Genomic DNA, 15,659 nt, shown 5'->3' on the forward strand with positions numbered 1-15,659 from the left:
ATATAAACAAAATTGTAATTAAAAAAAAAAGTTGAAATTCGAGTCATCATTTTTTTTAAATTCATTCAATAAATGTTGTACTAAAAATGTTGCATCTTAAACAACTTAAGTAAGTGTTTAGATTTAACATAGATATCGAGTTTATGGTGACGATCTACTGAAAAAAAATCAATAGTGGAATTAAACATAAAAAAAAGGTTGACAGGTAATTAAATATTTATTTTTATTTTTCGGTATAAATATCAGCGGTTTAATCAAGACAAGCGGTCTATATTGATAAGTAAACAATTATAATTTTCCGTTAGATTTAAAAAAAATTTGAGTTATCCTTTATTCTTTGTTCTAAATGTATTTAAGTGACAAGGCCCCATTGAGCTATCACATAAAAAAATGTCATCGTGCTCTACTGTACGCTGTGCATGGCTTTGTTTTGTACGTGCAGATTAAAAGATATTAATACATAGAGAGGTATCATATATGAAGTTTCTTATGTGTATGTGATACATGCACACTTGTAAGCGTAAGTGCTATCGAGGCAACCGCTCGTATGTGTGGACAAAGAAGCTCGTCTCCAGCTCTCACATTTACTACAGCTATCGCAGCTTTTATTATTCGTCCATTTCAATTATCTCATACGTTGAGAGACAGTGCTACGCCGGCCAAGTTGCAATTGCATATGCAGCATCGGTTCACGCTTTTTCGCTTATTGTCCAAGCAGTCAAAACTCCAATCGCGACGAGAACTCCAGAGTTTTGCTTTTCTGTCAGTGGTGTATACGTGTCGTGTGATATGTGCGTGTGAGTGCCTCGATCTGCAGCAGTCGGCACTCGCGGCGAGCCTCGACAATTGACACTTCTTTGTGCTCGCAGCAGTCGGCTGACAGACTCGGCCAGCAGCCGTTGTCTGACTTTATTACAGTTTACTCCACACCTCAATTTTACTTGTACAATAAACAATAATTACGGTAAAAAAATAGACACCGCACTGAAAATTGAAATCTATTCAGACAGCTAAGGCAGAGAAAGCACGTCGCTGTTAGCTGCTAGCTGCAAGTACGCAGGTTCATCCTCGTACACGCGTTAAACTTCGTTCTCGCTTATTTTGATAATGGCTGTACTAGTCTAACGCATTTTTCGCAGTACATTGTCGAGTTTCTCAACTTCCATCGCTAACTGCAGTCATTCTTCCTGGCTGCACTGGACGGTAGTTAATACGCTGTGCGCGATATATACAAAGACAAGTATTCATAGCTGACCTCGCAAGTCCGAGACGTCGTTTATCAGCTCGAGACTCGAGACTATTTTAACTCTCTTACCCAGTTAGCCCAGAGTTGAGATTTCTATACGCATTTCAATACTTCAACAACTGACACATGTTTGTACTTGTATAAGTCAACTTGACACTTCACCTAGTCCTCCATCTCTTTTCGCACATTATACTCAGTTGCATAAAACAACATTTAAACAAACAAATTTTTTATTCTTAAATACTTGTGTCTATCCTATTGTACCTACTTTGTTTTTTCGTCAGTTTTCGTTCGTTCATTCGTTGCAACACTGCACACTTTCAATCAATGCGCTCAACTCTGTTCTATCTGCATATGCGACGATGACTAAGACCCGTCGCCACAAAATTTGAATTGCAATTCTGTTCCTAGAGTCCACGACTTCTCATTTTGTGCTATAGAACTCATGCAAGATCAGTTTTCACTGACATGAGTTGAACTTATCATCGTTTGTGCTGCAAAACATGTCAAGAATTGCATACAGAGTTGCAGTTTTAACTTGTTCTCAACAACAATAAAGTAATACGTCTCCATGTACACCAGTGATAAAAAAATTATGCCTGTTCACCAAATCAGTGTCAATCCACCTGATTGGCATGCTACACAATCAGTGGGTGCTGTTCGCACTAGCAGTTCTGGATTAGATGAGCAACCACCTGAATGGACACCACAGGTATCCTTTCCTTTCTTTTTGTTAATTTTGAAGTATTTCAAGATTTATAATTTGTTTTGTTGCTTTGTAATAATTAAAAATATTTTCAACTTCTATAGGGTTCAACTTCCACAATTAAATTAATTTTACATATACTTATTCAAATTAATTTTTAAGCCCCCTTTTTATTAAAAAAACTATTATCAAGAGTATGATGGAAATAAAATTATCAAATGATCTTTTTTGACCTTTGGTAGGTGGTATAAAAATAACTTTGTGTATTAGATATACCTGTGTGAATCAATATACTGTTGCTCACTTGAAAAATTAATTAACATCAAAAGAATCCCAAGTTTATCACTTCAGACATTGTTCATGACTGAAACTGCTTGAAGTGATAACTGCACTAAAAACACATGGCTTATATCCAAAGGTCAAAAGATTTTGTCATAGCAAATACTTTTATTCCACTTATAATAACTGTAAAAACTTAGTAATCCAATACTGATTATCACAATGTCCAACAATTTTACAGTACTTATTATTTTAATATATATATTTAAAATGATGTATTTTTGCTGAATGAAAACTGGCATTCTGCCACAATTTATAATTCAGATTCAAGTACAAATTTAATGCTACATTTAATTTCCAATGAAATTTAACATAATCTTAAGTGATTTCAAAATTTTAATTATATTTTTATCTACATTTTGTTATTTATTTTAGGAACCGCCATATGTTCCAGTAGTAACAGTAATTCCAGATCATTGTCGTTCATCAGTTAGCACATTGTCATCTAGTAGCCACGATATATGCAGGTAAATATTATCTATTATATACACAATGTTGAACTATTTATGTTTTATTTTTGGAATTAAATAATTTTTATTTAATTAATAATAATGAAATATTTTATTGATTTTTATGATCACTATAACTATTTATAATGAATTTAATAATTTACTATTAACAGAATGCATATTTTTTCAGGATTTGTCATTGTGAAGGTGAACCTGGTGCTCCTCTTTTAGCACCCTGTTATTGCAGTGGAAGTCTACGTTATGTTCATCAAACGTGTCTTCAACAATGGATAAAGGCCTCTGATACCCGTGCTTGTGAACTATGTAAATTCACTTTTATAATGCATGCAAAGACAAAGCCATTTTCAGAGGTAAATAAAAGTTTGAAAAAATAAAAAGTTTTATTATATTAATAGAAATAGAAAATAACCAACTTTCATAGCGCAGAAAAGTAAAAGTGATAGGCAAAAACGTACCATAATCATATCTTACAACATAAGACTAAGGTACGCTTTCGCTTCTACCATACTTCTCTGCAGCTGAGGCAACGATATAGACAATAATTCAAATTTTTCAATAATTGGAATTATCTAATTTCTCTTGAAATTATTTATAGTGGGAAAAACTAGAAATGTCTGCCCCAGAAGTACGTAAATTATGGTGTGCAGTAGCTTTTCATGCAGTAGCTGCTCTTTGTGTTGCCTGGTCATTATATGTCTTAGTGGAACGAACTGTTGAAGAGGCTCGTAGAGGATTTGTCGACTGGGGTTTTTGGATGAAGCTGATCATTGTTGTGATAGGTTCAACTGGAGGACTAGTTTTTATGTATATTCAATGTAGAACTTATATTTTGCTATGTAGAAGATGGAGAGCATTTAATAGGTAAAAAGCACAAGTTACATTTTAATGATATATTTTGACAATTTTTTGATTAACTATTTTATGTATTCAGGGTTATATTTATTCAAAATGCTCCAGAAAAGATTGTTTTACCACCTTCTCCAACTAATTCACTTCGTGAAGTTACAGTACCCTTGAAGGATCCAACTGCTTCGATGCCTGAACTAAATCGAAGCTTATTACCTCGATCTGGCGAACCTCCTTGCGCTTCTCAAACTGTTAAGCCAGATTTTAATGTGGTTACGCAAAGACACGATACACAACAAAAAATATACGTTTTTGATAAACTTTCTTCAGCTGAAGATAACTTTTAATACATATACATATATATATATATATATATATATATATATAATTGTGAGAAAAAACCAGTGCGTCATCGGCAATTTAATATTTAAAACGAGAGAGATGAAAGACAGCATTTTACTTATGAACAAACAAACAAACTAAATATGAATTCATAGTCACAAGTGGTGTTGATATTTAAAGTTGTTTTATACTATTTGAATATAAAAAGGATTAGATAGATAGCATTTTTGAGATTATTCACAATCATTACAAAACTCGTTTATGAAAATATCAATTTGAATAATCAATCAGGATATTATTTGAATATTTTTTTATAGATCAACAAATTATTTGATACATTAGTTAAATAGTTGAAAAATAGTTTTCTTGATTTTAGGAACATGTCATTTTTTTTCAATGATTCGAATTTTAAAATAAATTTTCATGCAGAACGTATTTTTCTCCGTCCAGATTTAATTGGGTCAACACTTGAATATTACGTTATTTTCAAATTTTAGAAAATAAGTATAACGAAGGTTAGAAAACTGATTTTTTGGAAGTTTTTTGCTTTTTTTCAATTTTTAACGTTGCTTATACCAAAAAATCCATATGCATTTTCAACCTTTTGATTTTTACAAAAAATAATTAAAAATGATTAGTTCCAACTAAATCCATTGATATAAACTAAAAATTCTGCTTAAGTAAAAATTAATATTTGGATAAATGTGTTCTAATAAATGATTTATTAAAAAGGAAGGAATCAAACATTCTGTGAAACACGACACGCTACTTAAGCTCTTTAATATTTACCTTTTGAAGCTAATATTGCATTGAAAGTAAATTTGATAACGAGAAACCTTTAATAAAATGCACTGACATGGATTTCGCTAGAGCGATCTATCATTTTTAAATCCAATGTGTATATCATAGTTAAAACATCGAGTCAAGGATCCATCTTCCAGAATTAAAAACTAGAAATTCAATAATGATCTTGAAAATAATCAATAAACGTCATTGAATTGCAATTCGAACTACAGTAAGAATGCTAAATTCCTGATTATGCTTCTTATTGGGAATGAATTTCTCTGAATTTCTTAATTTTAATTATTGTATATAAATAATAGTATCTGTGATGTTATGAAGTAATGTTTATTATTTAAAATGACGAATACATACGTAGATCATATACATTGAAATAAACTATATTCAATATAAAAATCTCTTCCTTATGAAACTTAAATATACCAGAATACTATGATTATAGTAACAGGATTGATGTGCGAAAGAAAATGTTCATAAAATTTTAGTCGATTTACATTTAATGATTTCAGAAAATTTTTGATAAAAAAATCAATAAAAATAGTTTGAAAAAAACTTAAACAAGTTTTAAATAAAGTTTAAGAAAACGGAACAAAACTTTGATACAAAAATAAAAAGAATAACAATTTATTCTTAAAAGCGATGTATTTTGTATCTTTTGTAAGCTTGATAGTGTAAGCGTAATTTTTACTATGCTTTGAAGTTTAATCTTAAAACTGCAGACAACCTAAAAAAATGAAAATTTGTCTTTTTTGTGTTTTACACGATTGTGCGTAAATACACTGATGTGAATATACACTAAAAGTAAGATATGCTCAATAAACTTAAATTGTTAGAGAAGAAAACTCTGTGTGTGAATGGTACTAAAACTTCTAACTTGTTTTATGTATTCGAAGTTTTCAAAGTACATCGGTAATGTATGTACTTAAAAAGTATTAGTTCTTTAATTCAAATGCAAGAATTAGCTTGTTTTTAATTTTTGTATGAAACTGGTGCCTATAAATCGTACTGTATTAATCATGAATACTGTCAGCGCAATAAGAAAAACTACTATTTTAACCAAACAATGTTACTTTATTTACAACAGAAGTTTAAACGGACATATTTTTACCTGACCCAACTTTATTACAATTCATAATGTAATATTTTTCCGAAAATATCCATTATATTTGTGCAATGAAAATTGTTTTGTAATAATTAATAATATGGTTGCATACCTACGTCAGTATCTCATATCATGTGTCTAATGATTGACGCATTTGTTTGTATTATCTTTTGCACTAGCAATCTTCGATATCATCAAAAGAGATTGAGAAATTTTTATACTCAATCATTCAGGTATTTCATTTGAAAACCTTTTGATATAGATACTATAAAGCATCGACAAAGAGGCCGGAAATATACGACTTACTTGAAAAATAAAAAGTTGAGAAATAACTTGATAAAAAAGAGAGAAAGAGAGAAATATGAATGAATCAATCAATATCAAGTTTTTTAAAGCTCCCCTCTATACCAAAGAGATCAGTGGCCGATTTAGCTTTACCAAGACGTCGAGATTCATCCACCCGCATCGTATTCTCTTCATCTAGGAAATAATTACGATTTTCCTCGACGAATTTTGTAACTTTTGAGTAACATTCCTTCATTGGAGCAGCTTTTCCTCCGGCTTCAACGGGCAATATATCCAACGGTAAGTGTTGAGCCAAGCTTTCGGTATTTTTGTGTAAGTACAACTAAAACAAATATTGTGTAACAGTTGTAGGGGATTGTAACATACTGTTGTAAGTTCTCGGCTAATTTATGAATCAATTTTTTAAATAAAACCCACCACATCCATGAGCTCTTTTTTCATGAAAGGCTTCATGAGTCCAAGAATGAAATCCATGACCGGTGTAGTGTTGAGAAAATGCAAACCCTTAATACGTACGGGCATAGCTTCCTGCAAGTAGTACAGATACTTTTTCACCCCGACGGGGCTTATTTTGAGGGCGTGAACCATTTGAACTCCGGTTATGTCGGCGACAAGAACGTGACCAGGACTGGTGCCGTTGATGTGCAGCCACAGATCGGCAATCATGTTCCAGTAGCGCATGCCGTCATTGTATATAAAGCGCTCGGGATCGGTATCGATTAAGCGGCCAAAAGTCACGTGATAGCCTTCCTTAGTCTTGCCCTCCAATGGTATCACAAGCCTAGAAACGACCCAGCATGTCTGTTACTCAAACCTAAACCAACTTCTAGCTCAAAATATTTTCTTTTTTTAAGCTTATTTTTCATCAAGCAACAAGAGTACAAAACAAAACTCCACTTTCGCTCTAACGAAACAAACAAGTACGAAGAAATTTGTTATTGCCATGAATTTTCCGACGTAAAATGAAAAGTTTTCAAGTACTATCTGCATTTCATTTAAAAATAAACAACAGATCTGATAGTTCAAAATAACATTGTTTTCTTTTATACTAAGTTTAGTTAGATTATATCCGTATAGTGAGATTATTGTTGCTTACAAAGTGTTCATAGCGGATCTTATTTCTTTGGAGCCAATTGGGTCTCGATTGGAAAAAAATTCTGGTACATGAGTTCTGCAAGTATAATAATTTTCTATGCTTATTTTGCACGCTTCTAAACGGAAGTAGTTACTGTGCAAAAATAAAATCAGTTGATTATCAGAAATTTTCGGCAAATGTTCTTGTTTCGAACACCAATCTCTCAAATATTGTAAGTCTTCTTTCTTCAATTCTGGATTTCTTTCGAATTCCTCCTCAATCGGCAAACTTTGCAATGCTGTCATTTCGGTAATTCTTCCTGCAATCGGACGAAATGATTCGAGTTATGAATCATTGGAGGCGTACAACGAAATTTTAAATTCATCATGACAATATCGTAAATAATTGAAAATTCTCCTATAGTCCGCAACTTTTATTAATATTCAATTCTGCAGACATACTCACAAATAATTTGATATTTCTTAGCTACTGGAAGAGATGGATAGTACACTGCACTAGTTATCTCAAAATGCAAAGTATTAGCTATCTTGAATGTATCGCAACCATTCAGAGCTCAAAATATGAAGCATCACGTTTGTGACTGCAAGAGCGGAAATTAAAAAATCCACAGTGCAAATTAATAGCATTTGCTGTATCACGTTCATTTCATAGAAAATCGAGTAATTTACGTAACTGAGCTTCACTATGCAATTTGACTTATAGTCTCGATTACTAAGAAATATCATTTGAGCATTATTTAAGAACAACAAAAACATCTTCCAAAGATATTTGGTTTTTCACCTTAAAAACTTAAGGTGAAACAGAAACTATTGCATGCAATTTATTTATTAGATAAATTAGTTGATTGAAAATAGGTTTTTTCAGGGTACAATTTTTCATGGGATTATCATTATTATTATAAAGTATATTTATGAAACATTTCGATGATTCCTTTAAAAATTGTCGAAGTAAATTAACTAATAAGTATATGATTAATCTGTTGGCATCAATTAGTTTACCCTTGTTCACAACGACATTTTTACGAGGGCAGCTTTTCAACTTTTATAAAATATGACGGCGTCCAAAAGATTTTAAATATGACGCTCGTGCGAGATATCTTTTCAATATAGGGTACTTATACCAGTGATTGACCGCTTTCGACCAGTAAATATGACTAATTTTGGACGTGCAATACTTATCGTTTTTCCTTGTTAAATTATGATCGAACATAGAAAACAAGATGCATCGTTCACTAAAGAATTGAATTACGTCCATACAAATATATTTTTAATTGTTTTTCATATGATATTTTCCAAAATGGTCATTCACTGGTACCCGGTCATTGATTGGTCTGACTACCCTATAGTGATCAATTAAAACAATTTTTTTGGCAAGAATACCTCTTTCAGTCTATTTTATTCATCTTTGCGAGGTGTTAAGCATTTATGCATTGAGGCAGTCCAAAATCTATCTTTTTATTGTAATTAAAAACGGAACATAGCGAATTCTTACGAAAAAAATTATACAGGGACATACATATTTATTGAGGAAAAAATTCCAATAAAACGATACATTTTATAATAAATGGGATTCAATTAATAATTAGTTACATAAATTGTTGAAAGTTATGATTTATTAATGATATTTGTAACATTGTTCACGATTGTAAAATACGTTTAAATCAACTGCAATGATATTTAGTAACAAACTATCATTACTGTTAAAATATTTTATGCCATAAAAGGGAATGTCTCGGCAAATATATTTATTTAGAAATGTAGAAATGTACAGTAGTACAGTTTTCATAAAAGTTCTTGAAGTATCAAAAAAATAATTATTGATGGAAAAAAATTAATCTATCACATTCAATTGCTGCATTTCAAAAAACTTGTAAAAATACAACTTTTCATAGTCAAACATTTTTCTTAATTTAAATAAATGAAATTGAAAGCTTTTTTAATTTTGGCGACACCATTTTCGAATTATGCGGTGCAATAAATAACAATTTTTAATTAACATCTTCATCAATTTTTTCATCGTAACAAAACAACTCGATTTCACTATCACGCGTTAAAACCGTAGTGCTTGATTCGATAAGATCCTTGACTCACGCAACAGCCTTAGCTTCAGGCAGAAAACTCTCCCAGTGTTTAATGAGCTGATTTTGATGTTGCAGCATAGCTTCAAGATATTGAATGAGTTGCTTTTTGAATTCGTGTACTCGAACAGTTTCAAAACGCTCAACTTCCTTTCTTATCATTGTAGATATTTTATCAAATTCTTCCTGGCCACGTTCTACCTTAGCTTCCCATTCTATGACTTCTGTTGCAGCTTGATTCGTCTTATCTGAACGTCCTGTTTGCTCCATTCGTGCTTTCTGTTCGCGCTTCTTATTCAACATTATTTGAGCATGTTGCCAATTCTGGAAAACTTTCACTCTCTCATGGAACACATCCTGCATTGAGAGTATAAAGTTTGATTATTATTGGAATAAAATATTAAATGATAGATAATTGAAATTTATATCAAAGTATAGTTTAAATTAAAAAACATTCTCAACTCACCTTGATTGCACCAATCAACGCAACATAGTCACGAATCATTTCACCAAACTGATAAAGATCACTATTGGCTTGGGCTTTGCGAACGACCTCAACTTTTTCCAAAGTTTCTGCCAACTGAGCTAGAGCTCTTCCAAGAGAAGCACTGGGTTCTCCATGTCCAAGTACTGCAATTGATCGTGCAGTTGCACCTGTGCACGATGCTAATTCTTTTCTCTGATTTGTTAAAGATTCAACAGCCCCATTTAAACTTCGTAATTGGCTATCTAAACAATCTATGTGTGTAATTGTTTCTTCAAACCACTGAAAATACATAAGAATTATGATTAACATATAATTTATTTTATACTTTGAAATATTTTTGTAAATTATTTCTCACAGAGTCATTTTCATCCATTTTATATGTTATTTTATTTACTGTTTCTCCAACTTTATTGAATAAACGCATAACACCAGCTCCACTGAGTGCAGATGTATTTGTAGCTTTTGGTAATTCCATATCTGAAATAAAATTATTATTCATTGGTTGCTTTGAAAAGCTATTTTTAATCACAAACAATTAAACTGAATCATTAATTTATGTACATATTTTCAATATTAATGAAAAAGACAATTTTTTAATTTCAAACAAAAAAGTCTTATTTAAGTCAAACCTGCTTCAAGAAACTCTCGAACATCTGGATCTATGCAAAAAAGGGGATGACTTGCTAGTCTATTCAAAAATCTCTCTAATGCGGCTCGACGACGTTCCAGGAATTCTGATGAACCTGAGTTTTGTTCTTGAGATTTTTCTCCAGACATTTTAATCTTAGTAGTACCTTCAAAAGAGTTTAATTTGAAAATTAATTATTCATACCAGCTGCCCAAAAATAGTACTTTCTGATTACTGTGTTAAACAAAAAAGTTATTTTTGAGGTATGGGAGTACAATAATTAGTATACCAGCCTAGGTAGCAAAAATAGAAAGTAGTGTAGTGGCCACGTTTACCTAAGATTTTTCTGCTCTTTGTGACCTAGATTGGTAATATACTATAAGAAAAATACAATTATTTTACCAATGACACTTTTTTCAGGAGCAGGAGGAATGATTCTGCCACTGCGTAAAAACTTTTCAGTCAGTTTATCATGCAAACCAAGAAAGTCACTGAAACGTCTATTTACACTAAAGACTTTGTTCCTGTATAATTGTATATTTGTTTTTGTTTCAACTTTATATGCAACATAAGATCCCATTCCATCACCCATTTTTTGAGGAGAAGTCACAGTAATTTTTAAATATTGATCTGATGACTCAGTTGGTTCCTGATAAAAAGTTTTTTAATTTAATTAAAAATAAAATTTCTTCACAATAATTTGAAAAATATTCATTATACATACTTCTCCAATTGATTGAGATTGAGCCACATTAAAAGAATGATCTTCATGGTCATCATTAATTGGAACATCATGTAAATCATCAATATCAGTGTTAGTTGGATCTAAAGGTGGGCTGAGAGGTCCAGATGGTGCAACTGGGCTTGAGAGAGTAGAAATTGATGTATCTCTAGTGGTATCTTTTAATGATAATTTGGGCAAATCTTCTGGTGTGCTAGATTGTCCATTAAATGGGGAAGAAGTCTCAGGTATATTGTGATCCTAAAAGATGTTATCATAATTTTTAATTTATTTTTTTTCCTTTAAATTCTAAAGATAATATAAATGAAAATATTGAAAATTAAATTTAATTTCTAAATAATTATAATTACTTAATAATAATTAATATTAAGTTAAAAATAATTATTTTTATAACTTCAATCAAAATACGATATTTTTATATGGTACAAGGGGGCGGATCTACAGTTTAAAATATCAAAAAATTTATAAGTTAATCTCTAAAACTGCAGCATATCTAGCCGCAAAAAGATTGTTTAATTATTAATAATCAAACAAGTACAATTAATAAAGACGAATAATGAAAATAAGTAAATCTTCTCGTATTACCTGTGCAGAAGAGGTTCGGATAGAAGTAGAAATAGCAGAGGCAAATATATCGCTATCGTCGTCATCGTCGAAATCCATGTCATTTTTTAGCTCTTCGTTGTCGAAAAGAGGCGGAAGTTCCTTATTGTCAGCCATTTTTATCAATCTGTCAAGCTAAGCTCCTTGTTTATAACTTTCTTGGGTTTCTTTATTTTATCTTCTTTCCACCCCAGAAAAGTAACTGCTGTTCTTTCGATTTTCTCTACTCACTACAATAGCTTTTCACAGCTTTAACCGAATCAATTGATGCTTCCTGGTGAGCTACAACTGATAATTGATAATACGAGTCATCCGCAGAAAATGACGATTAACTTGTTATCAAATCAAAGCGGACACTTATAGCTCGCATGCAACAACACATCCACGACCACAGCCCATGCGTCTATGCCTCTCGAATCGGGAGACTTCGAAGAGTTCGAAGTCCACACTATTTATCAACACACACTATACATACAAGTATATTTATTTTGTATGTAACATACTAATGAATCACACAGATGGATTTTGAGTTGTAGATGATGACACATGAATGCTGACTTTTCGGTAATAAGTAATAGGCGGGGCCGCATATAACATATTCTTCTGGGATTTCATACACATTGAGTAAAAATATTAAAGATAGCAAATTAGAAAAAATTTTAAATCTATTTTGTTCCTCTTAAATTTTAAGGTAAATATTTTCAATAGAAATAAAAATTAATCGATGAAACATGCGTTTATATCCTTTAAAAATATTCATTTATAAAAAGTCAACCTCAATATAGTTTAATAACCATCTGTTGATAATTGTTTTATTCGCACTGCTATGAGAGTATGACGCACAGCTATTCTACAATTCTGTTGAGTTTCGCACGAACCAAAACCTAAGCTCCTTGAAAATAGGTAGTTTCAACTTAATAAACAACCAGTTGTTAACTCCATCACACTATACACATTACACACACGTATGTTGATCGCAGCCCTCGCATGCGCAGACAAGTGTATACATTATAGACTGTAGACTGCATTCTGCAATCAACACTTTGCAATCAGAGAACTGCTTATTGCTCCAGTAAATGTCATATGTATATATTTATTAAGCCCTACTTGACATTTAATTGTTGATTAATTAATTTTTTTTCTTTTTCTGTGTATGCCCAATCACTCCTTGAACAAATTTCAGCGTAAATGAACTGATAAAAATACTCGTACTGTAAAAAACATTTCTTTTTTATTATATTTACATTCTCAACTTGTCTCGAATTACTTGATGTAATTCGATGTTCTATTGATTGTAACAGCTGTGTTTTCTTACCTCTTATTGTTACATTGATCTATCGTCATTTTTATAAAACAGTGAAATATTTATAAGAACTTTTGTGAAATTCCAACGCCTGATTGAGCTTAATATTCTTTAACAACATGACCGACGAGTTAAGCAGTGACTCAGGCTTTGAGTTCGTCGAGAAAAAATCTGAGGAATTTGAAAGTAATCCGTCTTTTTCTACAGCTGCATCAAGTAATACAGGTTGGATTTAATTTGAGTATGTAATTGATCATGTTTTTAAGCCTGAAATCCATACATAATATTTTTTAGATGCTATCTACAGCTCTACTGCCTCTAACACTATGATGACATCTGTCACTTCACCCACGGCTGGTGGAAGTATTTTATCTAACATAGCACCTCCAAGAGCTTTGCCTAGTTTCATTTCTAATTTAGTACCTGCAGAGGATAAACAAGCAAAAGAAATTGTACAAAATGATAAATCTTTGCCTAAAAATCAAATTCCAGAAAAAAATGTTCAAAATCCACAATCGGATAAGGGACCGCAAATATTAATAGCACCAGACAGTCCTATCAGAGACAGTGTGGTTTCTGCTGGAAATTTATTCAATTGGGTAAAAGATACAGTAGCGAACAGTAATGTGCTAAGCAAAGTAGCTGAAAAAGCCAAAAGTAGCGTGAATTCAATGATAACAACACTGGATCCTCAAATGCGTGAATTCATTTGTAAGTAATTTTATTTTACACTTTTGAATCTAAAATAGATTCATCATTATGGTCATTATCAATATTTCATTATTACATCACTGGCATACCCAAAATAACAATTTATGCAATTTATTAATTTAAACTGTTTAAAAAAAATTAGCGTTAAAAAATGTCGTTAAATTATAATAATTTGCAGATTCTGGAGGTGATATCGAAATAATTGTTCTCTCTGAAAAAGAAGATAAGGTAGCTCCAATTCGAGAAGCTTTTCAGAATATTTTTGGCAATGCTACAGTAACGTAAGCTTACATATATTTTTGATATTTAAACAAAATGTGTAGAATAATTCTTTTGAATGCATTTTTTGCCCTATAGAGGAATTAATGTTGAGACAACATTTGAAGCTGCTCAACCTGTAGGATTTTCATCAGGTGTCAAAGCTGCACATGAAAGAATAATCTGTGCACGGAAAAATTCATTAGTAACAGCAGATATTCCATTAATTTCTATTGAAAATTTTTTGTTAGAGGTTGCACAAGATAAATGGTTTGATTTAGGAGTAATTCTTCTTGATGATCCAAAACAAAATATTAATTTACAAATATTTACTCAAATGACACCTGTGCCTAGTCAAATCGTCGAAACAGCACAAGAATCTACACCTGAAAATTATTCTAAAGATGGATTTTCTGTCACAGTTGGAAATCTCATGGGTGTTAATTTGCAGGTGAATTGCTTTATGGTTCATACTTGAAAAAGTCGTCATAAATAAATAAAAACATTGATTGGCACGATTTTCATATAATTAAAAAAATTATATTATTGAATGAAATATGCTTTCATTTTAGGTTTCTCATACTGAGTGGCATCATGCATTAACTGGAGTTTCAAGAAAAGAGCTTATATTTTTGGCAGCTCAGTCTCTTGCAGGAATTTACAAAAATACAATTAATCCCATTTAGTAAATAAATATTATTAAAGATATATTTGTGTTATACAATTTTATCTTAGACTGTAATAGAGAATGCTGAAGCTTGAAAACTATTCATGAATTGGAACCTCGAAATTTAACATACCTATTTTTCAACTGAAAACAAAATTATGAAATATTTTTTCATATTAATAATCAGCAGGACAAATAATGTACGAAAAAACTTGATTTACTGTAAATAATCTATGTATTAGACGATAAATTGTAAAGTTTTACTCAAATGTTAAGTATTGAAAGTTTTAAATTTCGAAAAAAAAGTTTAACAGTATTTATTAATTTTTAAAATCAGGCGATGGAAAAGTAAATTTAATAATTTATTACTATGCATTAAAAATGTTGTGGCATTGAGAGTGAACAATATGATTAAACACTCGATTTTCTTTTAAAATATATTTAATTTATCCATTACTGTTATGTATGAATTTTATAGTTCTTAGTACATATATTATTGAAATAAATAAATTTTAGTTTAAGAAAAGTTGAAAAGTAGATGAATTATTTTTTAATATTGAAGTTAAATCTATAAAATGTATTTTATTATTCCGGTCTTTCTCGAAATAAATTAATTCAACAATTTCTATTTACAGTTAATTAAAAAAATGTTTCTCGTGTGAATTTTTCATTTGTTTATACCACATGATAGACTTTACCAACAAATTGTTGGCAACAATTGACAAAACTGCAAACATATATCAATACCATAGTTTACTTCTCAAATTATCAAAGCAGATTTTTTTCTATTATTTCGTTAATACCCAAAAGCGAACACTCAATATCAATAAGTACGAGAGATTAAGTCGTAGAGTTTTAAACGGTGTCCAGTTATTAAAAATGTTTCTACTAATATTTCGGAACTTCCAGCTCTGGCAACGAAAATTCTC

General features: G+C 31.1%; 4 protein-coding genes across 7 annotated transcripts; 2 read left to right on the top strand and 2 right to left on the bottom strand.

Annotated features, from left to right (window-relative positions):
• Positions 1 to 240: 240 nt before the first annotated feature.
• Positions 241 to 4,279, top strand: LOC106650554 (E3 ubiquitin-protein ligase MARCH8-like). 2 transcript variants are annotated; one of them, XM_014368642.2, is made up of 6 exons: positions 241 to 964; positions 1,658 to 1,958; positions 2,667 to 2,758; positions 2,931 to 3,111; positions 3,357 to 3,622; positions 3,693 to 4,279. In XM_014368642.2, the coding sequence occupies exons 2-6, from the start codon at positions 1,818 to 1,820 to the stop codon at positions 3,952 to 3,954; spliced, it is 942 nt and encodes a 313-aa protein (XP_014224128.1). In that variant the 5' UTR covers positions 241 to 964; positions 1,658 to 1,817; the 3' UTR covers positions 3,955 to 4,279. The 2 variants fall into 2 exon arrangements, with proteins under 2 accessions (XP_014224128.1, XP_014224117.1); XM_014368631.2 differs by having other exon boundaries at positions 241 to 1,958.
• Positions 4,280 to 5,800: 1,521 nt separating this feature from the next.
• LOC106650548 (alpha-tocopherol transfer protein-like) lies at positions 5,801 to 7,790 on the bottom strand. The gene is made up of 4 exons (XM_014368618.1): positions 7,699 to 7,790; positions 7,255 to 7,552; positions 6,576 to 6,939; positions 5,801 to 6,480 (listed from the first exon to the last, which is right to left on the bottom strand). The coding sequence occupies exons 2-4, from the start codon at positions 7,536 to 7,538 to the stop codon at positions 6,223 to 6,225; spliced, it is 906 nt and encodes a 301-aa protein (XP_014224104.1). The 5' UTR covers positions 7,539 to 7,552; positions 7,699 to 7,790; the 3' UTR covers positions 5,801 to 6,222.
• Positions 7,791 to 8,846: 1,056 nt separating this feature from the next.
• On the bottom strand, positions 8,847 to 12,211 carry LOC106650905 (sorting nexin-2-like). Its single transcript, XM_014369166.2, has 7 exons — positions 11,774 to 12,211; positions 11,171 to 11,428; positions 10,849 to 11,095; positions 10,448 to 10,612; positions 10,174 to 10,295; positions 9,798 to 10,097; positions 8,847 to 9,688 (listed from the first exon to the last, which is right to left on the bottom strand). The coding sequence occupies exons 1-7, from the start codon at positions 11,906 to 11,908 to the stop codon at positions 9,341 to 9,343; spliced, it is 1,575 nt and encodes a 524-aa protein (XP_014224652.1). The 5' UTR covers positions 11,909 to 12,211; the 3' UTR covers positions 8,847 to 9,340.
• A 193-nt stretch (positions 12,212 to 12,404) lies between these two features.
• Positions 12,405 to 15,208, top strand: LOC106650909 (protein PRRC1-like). 3 transcript variants are annotated; one of them, XM_023461090.1, is made up of 6 exons: positions 12,405 to 12,482; positions 13,149 to 13,319; positions 13,389 to 13,805; positions 13,984 to 14,086; positions 14,163 to 14,514; positions 14,636 to 15,205. In XM_023461090.1, exons 2-6 carry the CDS (start codon positions 13,214 to 13,216, stop codon positions 14,747 to 14,749), a joined length of 1,092 nt encoding a protein of 363 aa, XP_023316858.1. In that variant the 5' UTR covers positions 12,405 to 12,482; positions 13,149 to 13,213; the 3' UTR covers positions 14,750 to 15,205. The 3 variants fall into 3 exon arrangements, with proteins under 3 accessions (XP_023316858.1, XP_014224666.1, XP_023316859.1); XM_014369180.2 differs by lacking the exon at positions 12,405 to 12,482 and adding an exon at positions 12,489 to 12,863 and having other exon boundaries at positions 12,975 to 13,319; XM_023461091.1 differs by lacking the exon at positions 12,405 to 12,482 and having other exon boundaries at positions 12,489 to 13,319; positions 13,587 to 13,805; positions 14,636 to 15,208.
• Positions 15,209 to 15,659: the final 451 nt, after the last annotated feature.

The sequence above is a fragment of the Trichogramma pretiosum genome, unplaced genomic scaffold, assembly GCF_000599845.2.
Source record: "Trichogramma pretiosum strain Unisexual culture from Peru unplaced genomic scaffold, Tpre_2.0 scaffold34, whole genome shotgun sequence".
NCBI classification, from domain to species: Eukaryota; Metazoa; Arthropoda; class Insecta; order Hymenoptera; family Trichogrammatidae; genus Trichogramma; species Trichogramma pretiosum.

What these genes read in the sequence shown, in the direction of transcription:
- LOC106650554 (XM_014368631.2), top strand. Translation starts at nt 1,818, where the DNA reads ATGTACACCAGTGATAAAAAAATTATGCCTGTTCACCAAATCAGTGTC. An exon ending in CACCTGAATGGACACCACAG is followed by an intron (nt 1,959 to 2,666) that starts GTATCCTTTCCT and finishes TATTTATTTTAG; the next exon opens with GAACCGCCATATGTTCCAGT. An exon ending in AGATGGAGAGCATTTAATAG is followed by an intron (nt 3,623 to 3,692) that starts GTAAAAAGCACA and finishes TTATGTATTCAG; the next exon opens with GGTTATATTTATTCAAAATG.
- LOC106650548 (XM_014368618.1), bottom strand. Translation starts at nt 7,538, where the DNA reads ATGACAGCATTGCAAAGTTTGCCGATTGAGGAGGAATTCGAAAGAAAT. An exon ending in AGATCCGCTATGAACACTTT is followed by an intron (nt 6,940 to 7,254) that starts GTAAGCAACAAT and finishes GGTCGTTTCTAG; the next exon opens with GCTTGTGATACCATTGGAGG. An exon ending in AAAAAGAGCTCATGGATGTG is followed by an intron (nt 6,481 to 6,575) that starts GTGGGTTTTATT and finishes TATTTGTTTTAG; the next exon opens with TTGTACTTACACAAAAATAC.
- LOC106650905 (XM_014369166.2), bottom strand. Translation starts at nt 11,908, where the DNA reads ATGGCTGACAATAAGGAACTTCCGCCTCTTTTCGACAACGAAGAGCTA. An exon ending in AAATGGATGAAAATGACTCT is followed by an intron (nt 10,098 to 10,173) that starts GTGAGAAATAAT and finishes ATGTATTTTCAG; the next exon opens with TGGTTTGAAGAAACAATTAC. An exon ending in CGTTGATTGGTGCAATCAAG is followed by an intron (nt 9,689 to 9,797) that starts GTGAGTTGAGAA and finishes CTCTCAATGCAG; the next exon opens with GATGTGTTCCATGAGAGAGT.
- LOC106650909 (XM_023461090.1), top strand. Translation starts at nt 13,214, where the DNA reads ATGACCGACGAGTTAAGCAGTGACTCAGGCTTTGAGTTCGTCGAGAAA. An exon ending in AGCTGCATCAAGTAATACAG is followed by an intron (nt 13,320 to 13,388) that starts GTTGGATTTAAT and finishes AATATTTTTTAG; the next exon opens with ATGCTATCTACAGCTCTACT. An exon ending in TCAAATGCGTGAATTCATTT is followed by an intron (nt 13,806 to 13,983) that starts GTAAGTAATTTT and finishes AATAATTTGCAG; the next exon opens with ATTCTGGAGGTGATATCGAA.